The sequence below is a fragment of the Ips typographus genome, linkage group LG3, assembly GCF_016097725.1.
Source record: "Ips typographus isolate SLU linkage group LG3, UJ_Ityp_2.0, whole genome shotgun sequence".
NCBI classification, from domain to species: Eukaryota; Metazoa; Arthropoda; class Insecta; order Coleoptera; family Curculionidae; genus Ips; species Ips typographus.
Genome location: NC_138424.1, coordinates 18,060,935 through 18,079,826, shown reverse-complemented (window position 1 = coordinate 18,079,826; position 18,892 = coordinate 18,060,935). Strand labels below are relative to the sequence as shown.

The 18,892-nt window shown below is 33.3% G+C and overlaps 1 protein-coding gene across 4 annotated transcripts in view; it reads right to left on the bottom strand.

Annotated features, from left to right (window-relative positions):
• The window catches only part of Sos (Son of sevenless guanine nucleotide exchange factor), a 53,636-nt gene extending 35,002 nt beyond the window's left edge, over window positions 1–18,634 (bottom strand). For all 4 annotated transcript variants that reach the window (XR_014177669.1, XR_014177670.1, XR_014177668.1 and 1 more), the window contains exons 1-4: window positions 18,245–18,634; window positions 14,399–14,518; window positions 13,446–13,589; window positions 13,230–13,394 (exon numbers count right to left, since the gene is read on the bottom strand). Coding sequence is in view for 1 of the 4 variants with exons in the window: in XM_081975996.1 (XP_081832122.1) it covers window positions 13,230–13,394; window positions 13,446–13,589; window positions 14,399–14,518; window positions 18,245–18,334 (519 nt within the window). In the remaining 3 variants the exon portion in view is untranslated. The remainder of the gene's footprint in view (window positions 1–13,229; window positions 13,395–13,445; window positions 13,590–14,398; window positions 14,519–18,244) is intronic.
• Between the last annotated feature and the right edge of the window lie 258 nt (window positions 18,635–18,892).

The window sequence follows — 18,892 nt, the reverse complement described above, 5'->3', positions numbered from 1 at the left end:
GATTTGTAAAAAAATCCATAGAACGCACAACAGACTATGTGTTTTAAAAAGAATTTAGTGGCATTCGTATAAATACTATAAACTAACAATAGTTCACACAATGGTCTAGAAGTTGTTTTCCGAGAAATCAAAGAAGATTATTCTTATCTACAGCATCTTATTTGAACATGAGTCAAACATGATGAAATTTTACTGATACTGATGCCATTTTGCATCAGATGGCTAACTACCTATTCCCTCTATTCATTGACCTGCAAATCGCACCTAACCTATTTTATCTAGTACTAGCACGGTAATGATCCATTACATAGCTTCCTTTGAGTTCCATAATAATCGATTTTACCACACTAGTGCGATAATAATTTATTTTACTAGGGGGACCCCTAAATTGTATTTTTGACACATTGTACCTCCCACATCTTTATTCACTTTTGGATTAAAGTAAGTTGGGTTGCATTGTAAATACAAAATAATAATAAAAATAAGAGTAACAGAAATTCATTCAGGTCCTCTTTCACCTGAAAATACTTCATCAACCCAAAAATTAGCTGCTGTTTGCCCTTACTGTAATGCTTAGGCATTTTCGATGACTGAAAATATCAAAACTATAAATACAACTTCTCGAAATAAAAACTAAATCTATAAATTCAAATCAACTAGAAAAAATTGAGAAAACTGTAAACAAACGTCAAAAAAATCAAAAAGAGTAAATTTCAATGGCGTCGCGACAATGCAAGCCACGAACATTACAGCTATTTATGTACCAAGGGCGTTAGAGAGAACATAATGGCCATTATTCTCTCCCTAACGCCTGTGGTGCATACAATATTATTGTTTCGCCTAATTCAGCATTATTTACTGTTTCTGGCATTGAAAGAGTAAGGTATACCTTTAACGGTATGTTGTTTAGTGTTTATTTTACCTGAATGATGTGACTTTGATAGTCCTGTCAGTCAGTCAAAATGGTAAAAGCTAGACGAAATTTTAGAAAATATAAAAGAAAATGCAGCAAATTTTAATGAAAGTTTATTACCTAAAATGTAAAGAGCATCCTATGATAGTGGATATGAAGTTTTTAAAGTTTATTAGCGGGCGTTATGATAACGCCCCCCTATAATGCCCTCAGGTTGTTATGAACACTATAATCTACTACGGAATTGTAATGCTCTCATTCACAGTTTGAAACGTAAATAAAAACATAAGAATTGAACCATTTTCATTTCTTATGCTAATGTTCTTACGTTTTTACGAATCGGATACTGTCGGTCGCCAATCGTAGGTTTTCGAAACGTCAATGTCAACGTCGCGCCGTAAATTTTTTTTTTACTTTGGTAGTGGGTTATAAAAAGTTAAGTTTGTGTTAAATCGTGTTACAAAATGGAAGGAGAAATAGACCATCTACTCATTGATTTGATTCAACACTACGCAATACCAATATTGTCTGCCAAAAGTCACAAGTCATTGCAAAATGACAGATTCCATTTTACGGATTTACGGCAAAACTATGAATTGAAAGGCTTATTTTTATGTTTTTCGTTTTATGTAATTATGTTTTACGTCCTTAAGTTTTACGGAAACAGAACTATGAATCCACCTTGGTACGCTCTTGGTACATAAATAGCTATTAAACATGCGTCAATGACGTCAAATTTTCATATCTGGACGGACAGTAAATATTATTCTAAAGGCCTTCGAGAAAAACATCGAGAAAAACACTACCATATAATAAATTTACGAGTTTATAACACAGCATCAGAAAGAAAGAATTATTTTAGATCATCAGCTTCATCCTTACTAAGAGAGTACACAAACTTAATAAAGGTAATTGTTATACTGCAGTTCTGCAAATAACTGAGTCAATAGTTACTCAACAATAAAACTTGCTATTAAATATTAGTTTTTCGAATGAATGCATCTTCTAATTAAAGTGTGTAAATATTATTTGCATAAAATGATATTCTTGAAGAGTACCATCCTTTTCACAGATATACTGCCAAACCTTGTTTTAACAGTGAAAATTTGGATAGGGTGGTAGGGCGGAATTCAGAGAGAATCTTAAATTTACACTCATCTCTCAGTATTTTCTTATAGTTTACTCAAATTAGGGTTCCACTTTACTTTCGGTATTCATTAATTAGTTTCAACGACTTCCTAATCTGAGTGTAAGTGAATATAAACAACAATGAAAATAACTTTCGGAATTGAAAAATCTCAACTGATACTCAACTTAAGGGAACCTAATCTGATTCACAAACTAGATATGATACTAATATGACCCTAATAAGCAGATAGTTCACATCTGCAAAATAATTAGTAATATCTTTAAGATTTTCTTATTGTTTACGATTTTTTAGTTCCAGAGTGTCTGCGAAATATCTGTACAGGGTGCTGCATTTTCGATGGTTTTACGGGGTACAGAGAAAACGGTAATAGATAGAAAAAAAGTAGCATATGTGTTCTGATCTCTTTTTCTGAGCTGAGATGACTGGCGAAAAGTGGGCGGCGCAAACTTCTTTTGTTTCAAAGATACGGGGGGTTTTCGAAAATTGGTAATTTTTGAACCTCTTCTGTATTTCAGTTGCTCTTAAAGTTATCAAAAAAGGAAAAACGGTTTCCGGTAGAAGTTTTGACGTAGAATCCAATGGCGTAGTCAGTTTTTTTTCTATTACGTTTAGTTTATGACATATGACCGTAAGTTACATTTTTTTAAATGGAACATCCTATATATTTTTACGACATTTAATTCTGTTGATTTTTACCTTTTCAACGGTGTATTACAACATATAAGTTTGTTAGGTTTTTTGATAACTTTAATAGCAAATGAAATACAGAGGAGGTTCCAAAATGACCAATTTTCAAAAGCCGCCCGTCTCTTTGAAACAAAAGAAGTTTGCGCCGCCCACTTTTCGCCAGTCATCTCAGCTCAGAAAAAGAGATCAGAACACATATGCTACTTTTTTTCTATCTATTACCGTTTTCTCTGTAGCCCGTAAAACCATCGAAAATGCAACACCCTGTACAATCCAACCAGAAATTCCTGGTGTAAAAACATTATTTTTTATATGAGAACGTATCTATAATTAAATTTACGAACGAGAAATCAGAATCCGAACTGAAAGGTAAGGCAAATCAATACAGTCTAGAAAATTTAAAAAAAATTTAGAGTTGGAGGAGTCAAATAAATCCAAACGATTATTTCAAGTAAAAATGACCACAATTGAAACTTAAATTGATAATTGTCAAACAATATATAAAAAAATATACAGGGTGATTCAGGTTTTAATACACAAATTTTAACCACGTATTCTACGTCCAAAAATAATCCCAGTTTGCTCTATAAACTATATCCCAGAACGCGTCTGGAATGCGCCTTTCAGGAAATACAGGGTGTTGGTTTTATAAAAAAAAATAAAAATTTGTACAACTAGTAAATTGAAGCTGAAAACCAGGGACGTACTGCAGAATATTCACAAAAAACTCTAAATTTAGTTAAACGCTCGGTTAAACGACAGTAACTTTGAGGAAAGTAGACAGAAAACACAGTGTTTGGGCAGTTAGAGGGATCTGAAATTTTTGCAGGGACTAGTAAATTGCACCTGAAAACCAGCGACGTACTGCACAAATAATTATAAATTTAGTTAAACAACAGTAACTTTGAAAAATTTTACAAAAAATTTTGTGTTTTTTTTATAAAACTTCAACACCCTGTATTTCCTGAAAGACGCATTTCCGGGATATATAGGGTGCGGCAAAATTTACCCACCCAAGTTTTTCTGAGATATAAAAGTTCAGGAAAAAAAAATTAAGTTTATTTTATCAAAACTCTTAATAAAAACATGTAAAATTATTTATGAAAAACAACATCGAGTAAATGACTGCCACGACTAGCCAGACAGTGACCAACTCTACTTTGCGCTTGTAACATAACTTTGCGCAATAATTCAAGTGGAATTTGAGTCATTTCTTCGCGAATGTTTGCCTTTAATGCTTCTATCGTCTGTGGGCGATTAATGTAGACTTTACTTTTCAAGTATCCCCATAGAATGAGGCGGCCACTCAATATCTCCATTTTTTGATATCACCTTGGTAGGAAAAACCGATCATTTTGTCTGTTAACCCACCAAACCAAAAAGACAAAAATTTGCCTCGTCGCTCATTATCAAATTTTGCCAAAAATTGCGTTCTGCTTCCACCATGTTCATCATGATTTGTGCGTATTGTAAACGTCTTTGAATATCAATTGGCTGTAGTCTGAATACTGTTTGAATTTTGTATGGATATATGGATACATATGCAAGTCTAAGAGCAAAATTCTTCTTAAAGTCCGCTCGGATAACCCTAATTGCGCCGCACGTCTTCTTGTGGAAGTATTGGGTTCTGCGCGAATACCAGTCCGAACAAGCTCAATATTCTCATTTGAACGACCAGAACGAGGTCTTCCAGTATGCTTTACATCCCTTACTGTGCCACTTTCCAAAAATGCGTTTGCTAAATGTCTAATTGTTTGTCCGTGTGGAGCTCGGCGATTGCCGGGATGCGCTCTCCTAAAAGCGCGTTGAGTTAAAATTATTGAAGAAAAGTTTTGAAAATACAATTTGACAATTTCTGCCGAATTGTCAGAAGCCGAATACTGCTCCATAACAAAATTATCTATCTTTCTACTTTGATATAAAACTTCACTTTTGACAGCTGTCAAGAAAATAACAAAACTATAGCAATATTCTATAGGTGGGTATATTTTGCCGCACCCTATAGTTTATAGAGCAAATACGTGGTTAAAATTTGTGTATTAAAACCTGAATCACCCTGTATAAATAAAATTTGTCATAATTTGGCCTCCAAATCTAAATGTCATACTCACAATTTAGTGAAAATTAATGCTTTCAAGTTAAAAATTTCAAAATAAAAATGGGGAATTAATCATATTGACATTTAGGTTAAATTTGGCAGTTTCTAATAAAAATTACAATTCTAACCTCCATTCAATACTGATCAATTTTAAACTTTTGTCATACTTAATATCATCGTTTAAAGTTTCTAGAAACTCAAGTTTCAGTAACTTTTAAAAATGCCTCTTTTGTTAATTTTCAGTAAAATTGATAATATTGTCAGTGGTGATTTATTGTAACAATTTTTAGTGTGTTTGTCAGCTGGAACTGAGAATATGATCATATTAATTAATTTACAATTAAATTGATGTTAATTGGATACAAGTGTGATTTTGAAAATAAATTATAGAATAAGCAAGTTAGTAGCAAAAACGTAATTTTGAAAAAAAAAAAGTTGAAAGATCAATGGTTTCAGATTCAAAGTAATAACAAAAGCATTACTACTTCAAATGAAGTTTTAATAATAATAATATAATAATAAATTTGTTTATTTAGCTAATAGCTATATACAAAAAACACAGAACAGTAAGTATAGGTATACAATTCTAAATATTTTCAAAATGCGGACATATTTACAATGTGTTCGCGTAGATGGACTTTAAACATTCTCACAGTATTACATTGTTTTATACATTTTGGTAGCTGATTATAATTAAGAAGTCCTCTATATAAAGGCGAATTTAGGGCTTGATCTGTATTACAATGTCTCAAAATAATAAAATCATCACAATTTCTTGTACTGTAACTATGGACCTCAGAAAAGGTTGTTATTTTTCTACACAGGTATTCCGGCAGTAACCCCCGCTTCATCTTAAAAATAAACAAATACACATCAAACATTATCATCTGACGTACGGACAACATATTCAAAGTTTTCTGCATGGTACTTATTGAGACATATCTATTACACTTAAGGATGGTTCTCATCGCTCTGTTCTGTACGATCTCGAACTCCCGCACCTTAAAACTGGGTAGACCATAAAGAAGAGTGGAACAGAACTGCAAATGCGGCGAAGCGATACTATTATATAGCAATAGTTTGGTGTACAATGACAAATTTTTTCCGACTCTAGAAATAAAATTAACTTTCTTTGCATATTTCCTTAACGTATAGTCAGCATGAGCATGGAATGTTAGACATGGATCAAAAATTACTCCCAAATACTTGATGTTTTGCTCATAAGATATGCTATGACCATCCATTTTCAGATCTATGTCGTCAATATTAAAGCTATTCAATTTACATTTTCTTCCAAATATACAAAATTTAGTTTTTGCTGTATTTATGCTCAGGTTATTCTTGCACAACCAATGAAACAAATGTTCCAAATCTTGATTTACTTTCTGCTGCATCTGCATTAAGTTAGTTCCAGATATATAAATCATAGTATCATCCGCGAACAGTTCGACTCCACAATTCTCAACCACGCCCACAATATCATTTATATACAATAAAAACAACAACGGTCCTAAAACCGTCCCCTGTGGCACCCCATACTCAACCGGTAAAGAATCAGACATACTATTATTCAACTTAACTTTTTGTCGCCTATCATTCAAGTACGACTCAAACCACCGCAACACAACATGTTTGAGGCCCACATTACTAAGTTTCTGCAATAAAATACTTCTTGAGACAGTTTCAAATGCCCTCTTTAGGTCTAAAAATACAGCAAGTACAAAATTACCACTATCTATACTATTAATAAAACTATCACAAACGCTGACCAACACAGATTCACAAGAATGTTTTTCTCTAAAACCAGACTGATTTGGTATCAAAATATTATTCTTATCACAGTGAAGCTGTAGTTGCGCTTTTACTACCAATTCTAATACTTTTTCGTACAACTCGACTGTATTTATGGGTCGAAACTCAGTGTGTACCCTAGTGTTCTGCACTTTCGGGACAGGTATAATAATCGATTCCTTCCATGCATGTGGAAAAACTCCAGCTGTCAGTGAAGAATTTATAATATCTAGTAGGCGGTTTCCCGCCACATCACACACATCACACAGCACCTTTTTAGAAATGTTACTTTCACCGCCCCCTACATTTTTTAGGTTTTTTAAAGTTATTTTCAATTCACTCATAGTAACTGGGTTGAAACGTGAAAAAACACCATCAGGATTTAATGAAGAAGAAAAGATATTTCCATGAATATTTTGGAAAGGACAAGCAGGCATGCCAGCAATAATATCCGCTATACTACTTATGAAATACTCATTAAATTTGTTTGCAATTATTAAGTTGTTCGTAACTGCGACATCACCGAATTTGACCTCTCCAATAACCGAATTTTTTCTCTCTGGTAATAATAATTTCAAGTTTTTCCACAACTCCTTCGGATTATGTTTGTTGTCGTCGATAGTTCTCTTAAAAAATTCATCTTTTTCAAATTTAATTTTAGAAACAATCAAATTACGCATTGACTTGTATTCCTTCCACACGTCATCATTTCTCTCACGCACCGCTCTAACATACAATGCATCTCTCTCACTCATTTTTTGTTTAATATCATCAGTGATCCATTTTTTGTCTTCATACTTCTGACTATAAGTTATTTCTAATACTGGGCACATAGAATCAATAATATTTTTTATGTCGTTTACAAAGACATCCGCCAACAGATTTACATCACTAATATTACTATTCCAGGGCACATCAAAAAAATAATCCTGTAATTTGCTTTTGTCATACCCCTTAAATGATCTTCGACAAACATTAACCCTATTCCCTTCTACACGATCTCTCCCTAGGTCAACAGACAATATACAATGATCACCAATTCTAGGCGCAAGATGTACTGCATGCTGCAGGTGTCTGTTGTTTGTTACTATATAATCAATCAGGGTTTGACTTCTGTCAGTGATACGTGTAGGTGAAGTTACAATCTGTGTGAAACCACTAGAGCTTATACTATGAAGTATTTTGTCACCATAAAATGAGTGTTTTAGCAAATCCAAATTAAAATCACCAAAAATTAAAATGATTCCATCAAATGCACTAACCCGATCGAGGTAACCAACAAAAAATTCCAAGAATTGTGCATCCTCTTTTTTAGGTGGGTGATACAGTACCGTGCAGAGGTACTTTATTCCAAAATTAGAAAATTCAACCGACAAAAGCCAAACAAAGTTTTGTACGCATTCTACCGATCTCAAAGTACATCTTACGTCCTTTCTTATCAGTGCCATAACTCCACCCGTTCTTCTATTATCCGTCGTACATTTTTCAATCCTATAGCCCTCAATATCTAACTCCCTCAGAGTCACCTCAGCACACACATGAGTTTCTGACAGAAAAACAATTTTTGGTCGCCACTGGCTTATAAGAGAATTTATACCGTCCTTATTGTTTAAGTAACCCTGACAATTGAGATACACTAAACTGGAATTAAAACTATCCGCATCTAATTGCTATTTATTGTATTTATCATTTTGAATTTTTTCAAATCGTTTCAATGTTTCACATTGGTTATGATCCCATGTTGTATGATCTACCTTGAGTGCCATACCATATTTCTTATTTGACCAAAGACAGTTCGAACATTTAACAAAATTACTCTGACAATCACCTAAACTATGCTCTCCACTACACTTAGGACACACTTTTTTATCAGTACAATCTCTGCTAAAATGACCATACTTACAACAGTTAAAGCATCTAATAATACCATATTCATCATATATTGGACATCGACTCCAACCTATACTAATTTTTCCTTTTTTAATTATCACATTATAGGTATTTTGATCTAGTTCTATGATTATACTAAATTTTTTCCTAACAATTTTAGTTTTACGAATTATATCCATTTTTGAACAATTATCATTGATATTTAATTCGTTTTGTTTAGCTATCTTAACTAATATATCACTATCATTCCTATCGTACTCACATTCATCTATTCCGACAATCCTGACACGGTGCTGCAGAGATTTAGGCCTCTCCACATCGTAACTGCCTCCAAGTTTATCTTGAATCTCAGTCTGAACGCTTGCTATTTCCCTACTACCACTACAATTTATAATAACACCTCCTTGTTTCGTCACCCGTCCCATAGTCACTCCTACTCCCATATCCGTTGGATCAACTCTCTGCCGTATATCTTGTTTCACTTCTTTGATTTCCTTTTGGGTTCCTTTTTGTTTTACAATAAGTACGTTGTTGTTCGATTTTTTTGCGACAGCCGAGTAGGTCAATTGTAAGTCATCATTTCTAGGTACCTGAGTGTTCAAATCTCTAAGACATGCTATTTCCATCTTGAGGCAACGATTTTCTTCGATAAGCAAGTCCATTTTTTCCATTAAAACATTGGTGTTATTTACCAAGGTCTCCAAAGTTGTATTTATGAAACTAACAGTATCTTGATCAATATACCCTTCCTCTACTCGACTTCTCTTTCTAGACCTCTCTGGTCTAGTTACTTCACCCAAACTTTCAGCACATGTTTTACACCTCCATGTAGCTTTTCTCATATGAAAGCCACGCAAGTTTACATCCTCACATTTTCCGTGGAAATAGTTTCCGCATACTGTACATCTTATGGTTGATTTAGGATCTTCAAAAACGGTTTTACAATTAAAACAACCTAAGTTTGGATTACTTTCATCCATAGAATCGATGGCCGGCGTTGCCGCCGCCATTATTTACAATTATTTACTTTCGGCACTTTGATTTGTTTATTTGTTTATCTATCCACGGAGTAAAAATCGTTTCACTGACAATGGAATTCCATTGTCTACAGGAATTTTCACTATATCACGCACAACCGACAACTTCTTTAATTAACTAATCATATGGTTGTATTAGTCTCAATGTGACGATTTATTTGAATATACACACAATAAATTTTAATCACAATTACCGCAGCAAAAGCAAACATTCCACGAGCGAAAACAAACAAGCTGCACGGACACACATCGATATTTTTGATATTTTTTATATTTTTTAGAAGAAAATCTTTGACAAAAAGAAATTGCTTGTTGATATAGGTTGGCTGTCAAACCTGCAATCAGGTTTTCCATGTCAGGGATGTCAACTAGTTTTAAGTTTTTAAGGTTAAGTTGTAAGGAACTCACTGAAACTAAATAATGAGCACAGAAAGTACGGTGGATTTAAGAAACCCTAATTTGTGTGAACTATAACAAAATACTGAGCCTGAGATAAGTGTAAATTTAAGATTTTTTTAAACGGCAAGGGAAATTGCTGAACTCATGTCTAGTCACAGATTAAAGATGCAACAAGAATCACTTTACACTCTAGCACACTAATTGATAATATTTTTACTAATATTGAGCCTGTTAGACTGTCATATTCAATATATGTGACTCTATATTATGCTCAAACCTATGGATTTTACAGAATCTGATAGAAAACTATCTGCTACATTTACTAGTTGCTCACAAAGATAACTGGCATAGATTGGCAAGAACTATATAATTTTGGAGGAGTTGATGCTAAGTACGATTATTTTTTTGACGTTTTTTACCACCAGTTTCGGTTGCTTTCTCCTGACTACTTGGCGGAATAAAAGTCGACCCAACTGGGTGACAAATGAAATCAAGCAGTTTTCTCAGCACCTTAAAGAGATTTATGTCTGGTTCAAAATAACTGGCAGTGAAGATATATTGAGAAGAAAAAATATAAAAAGTATCCCTCTCACTATAGGAAGTCCATTAATGACAGTAATATTGCGGCCTCAAATAAACAAAAAAAAGAGACAGAAATAACTTTAAAGAATCATGACGGAGCTCTATGTTTTGCGCTGAGTTGGGTGGCTGCAACATTTAGTTCCCAATTTAAATTACGATACCTTATACTCAAAGTAAACTATTTCCAACCCTCTTTTTGGGGCCAGCTGATAGCAAATAAATATTTCAAATTTACCTAATAAGTACAGCTCAGGACTTGATGAGGTGCCTATTAACATACTCAAAGCAATTGCCGAATACATTTCCGATTCTTTAGCAGATTCAGTGAACGAATGTCTGTCTACTGGACAATTTCTTACAAAACTGAAGGTAGCTAAATTTGTGCCAATTTTACGCACACTCTATACTTTCTGAAACTTTGATTTCCGAACTCAGAGATCCACTGAGCTTGTAAAATACATATAATACATTGTCGTACCTACACAACCGTCTAGATTCCGGCTGGCTTATATTTTGATCTATCAAAAGCATTTGACACAATTAATCATGATATACTCTTAAATAAACTACGTTCCTATCGTATAATGAGACAAAGTGCTTCTCTAATTAGTTCATACTTCACAAATAGAAAACAGAATGTTTCTGTCAGATAGGAAGGTAGATATTATTATTCCACAACTGTCACAATAAATCAGGGCGTACCCCAAGGATCAATTTTGGGGCCGTTACTTTTCATTTTGTATGTGAATGATTTAAATGTAGCCCTAGAAAGAGGCAAAATATGTCAATATGCGGATGATACTTCAGTTATTGTCTGTAGACCATCCATCAATCAATTGTCTACTGATTCGAGTCAGATAGATGCTAGAATGGTGTAATAAAAATTTCTTAAACTTGAAGAAGACCGGACTTCTAAATTTTGGTAAAAGTATTGATAAAATGGCTTCTATGTCCATATAAACCATAAATCACTTCCATGTCCCGATAGCGCAAAATTTCTAGGCGTTTAATCAACCTAGCACTGCGTTGGAATCATCAAATTGATAGATTATGTGCGAAGTTGAGCAGTCTTTGTGCACTTCTTCGACGGATAAGAGATTTCTACCCAAAGTATAACACTTTTTTTACTTTGGGTGCGTACAGTCCGTCTTAATGTACGGCCTGATCTTTTGGGGTTCATCGTCAAATGTACAGAAAACTTTTGTGGCACAAAAAAGAATAATCAGATGTATACTCAAATTAACTCCACAAACATCATGTAAGCCATACTTTAAGGAACTAGGAATACTTACAGTGCCATCTCTATATTATTTGTCTCTAGTAATGTTTGTTAAAAAACACCCGCATTTTTTAGTGCTCAACATGGACATGTATGACAACAATCTTACTTTAGTCACAAGAACAAGGCTAGATTTGAGAATTCCCCAACATCAATCAACCTTTTTTCAAAAGGGGCCACAATACAAAGCAATCAAAGCATATCAACTGCTTCCTGGTTACCTTAAGTCAATTGAAAATGTAAAAAAATTTCGAAAATCTGTGATAAGCTTCCTGTTGGAAAAGTGTCTGTACACATTTGAGTTTAATGCAGCTTTTGCTGAATAGATTTAGTGTCAATTATTAACCAGTGGGTACTCTTTTGTTGTACCTGAATTCCGCCCTTAATGTTTGTTAGAATCATCATCAATCTAATTACAAATTTAATATGATCATATTCTCAGTGACAAAAGCATTAAAAATTGTCAGAATAAATGAGAACTGTATAAAATTACCACAGTGTTATTGTTTAATGATTTGAAACACAAAAAAATTCAAAATACCAAAGAAACCCCCTGTAAAACGCAGTATTTAACGTTTAGAGAAGAATTATTTTACCATCAACCTTCATAGAAAAAATCTGGTCAAACACAATATACAAAAATACAGACAACAGGTGCTGTAAAACCTTAACATATACATGCACCAGTGCAGACAATAATGACAATATATTAAATAGTAAAATGTGCATGTAATTCTCGATATTATGTGCTGGCTATCTACTTTAAGGACAAACCTCTACTGAAAATAGTAAAAAAAGCGAGAAATTGGGCGCAAATTAAATTTGAATTAAAACTGAAAGGCCGAGCAAGCAACTGAAAGAAGCTAGGCCAACTACGCTACAATGAAGTTGTTGTGATGAGTCAAATTGTTAGTCTGTAAACTCAAAATTGTAGGTGTAAGGAAAAAATGTTTTAGCTGGCTAGCGCTCTACGGAAAACAATAATTATTACGGTAAGTTGTAGTGAAAGAGAGAGTCAAGTGTTAAAAAGCTTGTAGGGCATTAGATATGTGCTTTCCTAATAAATGTTATTTTACTAATTTAAATATCCAAACTATTAATACTTAGAAATATGTGTGTCATGCAGAGTTAAGATACATTATCAATAATATAAAATAATAACTGTAGACCCTACATACCATGAATGTGGGCTTGTGGCGCAGCGTGAAAAGCAAAAAGCAGTTTTTATAGCAACTAGTTTCAACTATATACTAAGGGCGTAGTTGTTGTTTTAGTTAGTTTTTAAGTAAATGTTTTCCATTGTTATTATTATTATAAATGCCCAAACTTGTTCAACATATTATAATCCATTGACAGTAATCATTTTAATAAGCCAAAAATGTACGAACAATTACAAAACTCACCTTGTCCACATTCATAGATATCTGCACATCCTCGTACGTAATTTCCACATGTTTGATATTTTTGGCATAATTTCCGACGAGCTTTAGAATATCAGCGGATATATATTCCAGGACAGCGACCAGAAACAATGTTACTGACGAATCTACTTTGTATAATAGCAATTCCTGAAAAAATCAATATTGAATTATTTATTGGTGCTAGAAATGTTGAAATACCTTTTGCATAAGATTGTGGATCCGATCCACTGGTAGGAGAAGCACCGATTTTTTCTTCCCTCTATCTAAAGCTTCCTGGGCTTCCTTGAGAGCCCACTTGTCAATGGGTGTTGGGAATGTGTTTTGTACACGGGACTCAACATCCTTTATAATACAAAAATGTTTATTCCTATCACAATCTTATTTATTATATGTAGAAGTAATAAAATAAGAAAATTGTAGAACAAAATTACAATTTATACCCAAGGCAAACCTAGGTCAGCCAAAAACATTCCAAAGGAATTATGCCGGCTGTCCCTTCTTGTTAAATATCTATTCTTTGGTTAAATTGTAAGAACTAGGTCACATGACTTGATAATTCAATTTCTGAGCTTCTTGGAACATTGTAAAGGCCAGTTGACATTGTCGAAAACAGTCACGTGAATTTCAAAACGCAGTTTCAACTTTGAAAAATGGTAAATTAAATTTAGACAGTTGTTAAAACTTAAACTGCAAAATACACGTTATGTGACGTTGAAAATGCTGCATGTTCTTGCAACACTGTAAAGGCCAGTTGACATCTGTCTAAATTGATCTGATTGTCATTGGTTTCCGAGATATGGATGATAACTTTGTAAGCCATCTTGAAGGCGGCCATAAGAATTTACAAAGTTATCATCCATATCTCGGAAACCAATGAGGATAGATTTTTTCATGTACAACCATTTTGGGACACACTGAACCTATATGAACTTATCAACGGCCCTACATTCATGCTAGAATGAGAGAACAATAATTATTGAACACCAGTTATATGTATTTAAAACATTTGGGTGAAAAATCACTTTAGGGCCGATTTAACCAACATATTTCACGAAATTCTCATTTGACTGTGAAACTTTGCATATGATCTGCCACAAGCAAAACATAACAGCATTTAATGTTGTTTAATTTAGCTAAGAACCAAAACTTACTTGGACAGTGTGAGGTGTGGGTTTGGCACATAACATGCCTAGTAGACGAAGACATAGACTTTCTACGTAATCGAGGGCCTCTTCTCTTGCACCCAAAGAAGGATGAACTTGATCCAGAACCTGCAAGCAATAGTATTTTACATAAAACATAGCATCCATAGTCAAAGTTGCAAAGCACATGTAGTGTTTCTTGAGTTGGTTTTTCTTAAATGTGAAAAGTTTTGCCATTTTTAAAAAGCAGAATGTGGAATATAAGATTTAATATGGTCTGACTGGCAACTTGTTGGCAATAGACATTTTTCCAACCTTCAGCTAATGCTCACAGCATCAGGGTGGAGTTTTCAATTGATGCCTTTGCTTCGGTTCCTTTCCTTTACAAAATACAAAAAAACCTGAATTTTATTTGCATCTTTACAACTGGTTAACACACAAAATGATGGTATTGCATAGTCCTAGACATACACTATTGAAACTAATCATTATTGTAAAGCAAAAAACTTCACAGTTACTAAGCAATATAACTTAGGGGTAGAAGGTCAAAAATAAAGTAAATCTGAAGTATTAATTCAATTGATGGTTGTACACCACACAAATGACAATTAATACACAAAATAAAATGTAATCCCTAAACAGAGCATATAATATACAATTACTTAGGACCCAGACTAGAACCTTGTTTAGAACAAGTTTCTTGCTAACCTACTAATGCAAAAGTATTTTATTTACACATAATAGGTAAAACAAAAAATAATAAAAAAATTATTGTTTAACACCACAACATACAAAAACCTCCTGATATGCGTAAACAATCAACTAAAAATATCAAATTTTACATAAAATGGTAGTAGATATCTCAGAAGCAGATAGGTATATGACATTAATACACAAAATAGTATGTCTAGAATTTGAATAATGCAGAATCAAACAAAAACAAAACTTTCAACACCCTATACAGGGTGTTCTAAGATAAGTGCGCACCATTGCCAACTTTTTTATTATTGAAAGTAGAAAATTGCTTAAGTTAGCAAACTTGTGATATTTTTTGCGCTCACTAGAAAGGCTCCAGACATTGTTAATGTCAAATAGTTATTTTCAAAGGCAATCTGTTAAACATTATCAGTTTATGCATAAAATCTATATCTAACTATGCTCTCTGACACAATTTTTACAGAATACTTTGTAGGTATTCTGGTTTACAGCCTTTAAACATTAATGAAAATAATTACATATTATGACAATAAAAAAATGGATAAAAACTTCTTATGAAAGCTGTCAGCTTCAAAAATGACATCAAGAACAGTATTCTTGAAACTCCTCTGTTTAGCCAACATGTACAGAATGTTACAAAAATACAAACACCTGACGTTGTCAACTACCTCTGTCACATTCTATCAATACTTCTTTGGAGTCCTATTTCCTGTTGTCAAAAATTAAGTCACAGTTGTCATGTCACACATAAGGAGAGAACATATAAATTAAATTATTAGTAAAACACATAAAGTAACAAAAATGAGAAGTAGTAGAGTAGAAGTTACAAATTACTAAGTTAAATTTTGTAGAACAGGATTGAGCCATTAATTACTTAGGTATTACACTAAAATGCTTAAGAGAGGTTTCTGTCAGAATGTGAACTGTTAGTATTTTGTATGTGATAACCAGAAAAATATTGTTAGTGTACTTTGGTACTTGTACTTGGTTTGTTCTTGAATTTATAGTAATAAGTGAACTTGAATAGATAAATAATCTGATGGGTAAACCACTGGGGCATTATAGTGTATAAACTGTAGGAATTAGTGGGCATTACTTGGAAATTGGCAACATTACTAAGAATAAATAGGCATCACTGGGTATTAAATTAGTATTATTAATAAAATTAAAAAGGTCTAAATTTTATTATAAAAAAAAATTATCATACATAATTTTTTTCTATACATCTACCATTGAAATATAAACATAAATAAAATAAAGTTTGGTAATTTCAATGAAATCTGTTGGAAAACAAGGAAATATTATGAATTTTGAATTTTGTACTTTTGATTTTTCAAAAATGTTGACTGTCTAGCAGCAAAACGGTACAACTAATCAATCAAACGAGCAATCAACTTTATACGTCAATCAAAAGCTTATTTTATTTGCTATCCATTGACATATAAAAGCTTATACAAAGTGTAGCAACTAAGCTAGTTATTGACAATTGAACAAAAAAAAAATTATTAACAAATGATTCAACTTTGACGCCCTCTAGTGGCCAAACCATCCAACCTATTAACCGCAGGGGGGTATTTTTAAAAAGCTTATTTCATTAGCTTTCCATTGACTTATAAAACTTTACCAAAAATAGTGCAATTAAGCAAGTTTTTGAGGATTAAAGGAAATAATGCACCAAGAAAGTGATAAAAAAATTGGTCAAATTTGACACCCTCTAGTGGCCAAACCATCTAACCTGTCAACCCAAATAGGGATATCTTTAGAAAGCTCATTTCATTGGCTATCCATTGACGTATAAAACTCTACTAAAAGTAGTGCTCTTAAGCAAGTTTTTAAAGATTAAACAAAAAGATACCCCAAAAAAATTGGTCAAGGTTGACACTTTCTGGGCAGGCTGCTAACCAATCAATTTTTATAAAAACTGTTTTTGCAAATGACAATTTTTGTAAGGGTTAAATTTGCCTGAAACACTGGCACTATCCTAATGGGTTTTGCGCCTTAGGTTAGCCAGTTAGTGCAAGGGAAAATTGACCTTAATGATTGTATTTCTACCTACAGTTTTGCTACTACCCTAGATTTGGCAATCATTGTGCTAGGTTTGTGCCAAATATCAGGGCTGTATCTGCCTAATTTAAAAAAATCTTTTAAAGATATTAGAGCAGTAATAGTCAAGGAAAACATTTAGTTAGCTTTGGAGCCCTCTGGTCCAACAAAGCAACCTATCAACACGGGAGATCATATTTTTTTGAAACCCATTTTATTTTCTATCCATTGACATATAAAAGTCTATACAAAGTGTTGTGTGTTACAATAAAGACAGTTTTGACTAAATTTGACAACTATTACTACACTAGTATGTGTATGTATAAATTAAAAATGTTTTGGAGACTGAAAACTTCACATAAAATGGTAAATATCCCAGAAACAGATACAGATAGGTATATGACATTAATACACAAAATATGTCTAGAATTTGATGTAGAATACAAAAATGAAAAAATATACAGGGTATCCCATTCCAGTTAATTCATTTGCAGGTTTTTTAGACTCTCCAGGTGTGATAATTCAGGAAGTTAGTGGGTATTGTTAGGCTAGGTTAGGTTAATTATTAGGAATTACTGGGCATTACCAAAAATTAGTGGGCATTACTGGCATATTAGGAATTAGTGTACTTTTTACTTGTTTACCCCTCAAAACAATCAGATGTTGTACTACAAGGGAGTTAATGCATCAGAATGCACAGTATAATTGAGAGTAGGTAGAGTACATTTCAAGAGTTATGACAAAACAGATTTTTCAAACAAACTTTGCCAAACTAAGAATATCTTTATGAACAATTGAAGTACAAAGAAATTTTACAAAACACTGTTCTAGGAAGACATTTAATTTCAATAAATATGGAAAAATTGTGTGTGAGTCTAAATGTTACTTTTTCGATAAAGTAGGTTTACTAAACTTCATCAAATGTATCAACCCTTAACAGTGCTACAGATTAACAATTTTACTTCTAAAGTATCTAAAAAAAAGTGTAAACAATGTTTACTTAAAAAGCTTATAGCCCCCTGGAAAGTTTAAAAAAAACTGTTGACACTTTCAGTGTGTGTGTGTGTGTGTGTAAGACATGATGAGGATGCTTACTCTTTTTAAAGCAGTAGTCAAGAGACCTTTCCATTTTGATGCGTTTTCCTCGGAATTAAAATCGTAATCCAAACCGATGCCAGTATTCATATTTATTTCGAAAAAACCGTAGAGAAGTATCAGCACTGTTTGGTGAAACACTCCTTCAGCACCGCCATTGTCATCTCAGGACAGGGACGAGAAAAGTAGCCGAAACTGACGACAGAAAAACGACACATACAAACTAAAAACCAACTAAAAAACGTTACAGATCGCGTCTCGCGTTAGGTCACATTGCACATTTTCTAGCTTGGTCAAATTTTGCTAGGCAAACCAGAATTTCCCCGAGTATTTTCTTTGGCAGAATCTCTGCGCTCAGACCACAAAACAATTAGTTGTCAAAATGGTAACATGACATAAGGCCGTGTTTGCCAGTTTCCCCGGATGACATTAATCTGCTCACTCTTTTCCTCTCGGCGAGTTTACTTGGTTTGTCTCTGTCTGGCAAACAAAGCAGTGGAATGAAAGGGATGACAGCACGGTTCAGTTTGTTGTTTATCTTTTTTCAGTGCATAAGGAGTGGGTATGCGTCGTCTTTGTTTTACTTAAAAGATTATCGTACAGACGTCTGCGCAATGAAAAAATCCATAAATATAGATCAAAGACTAT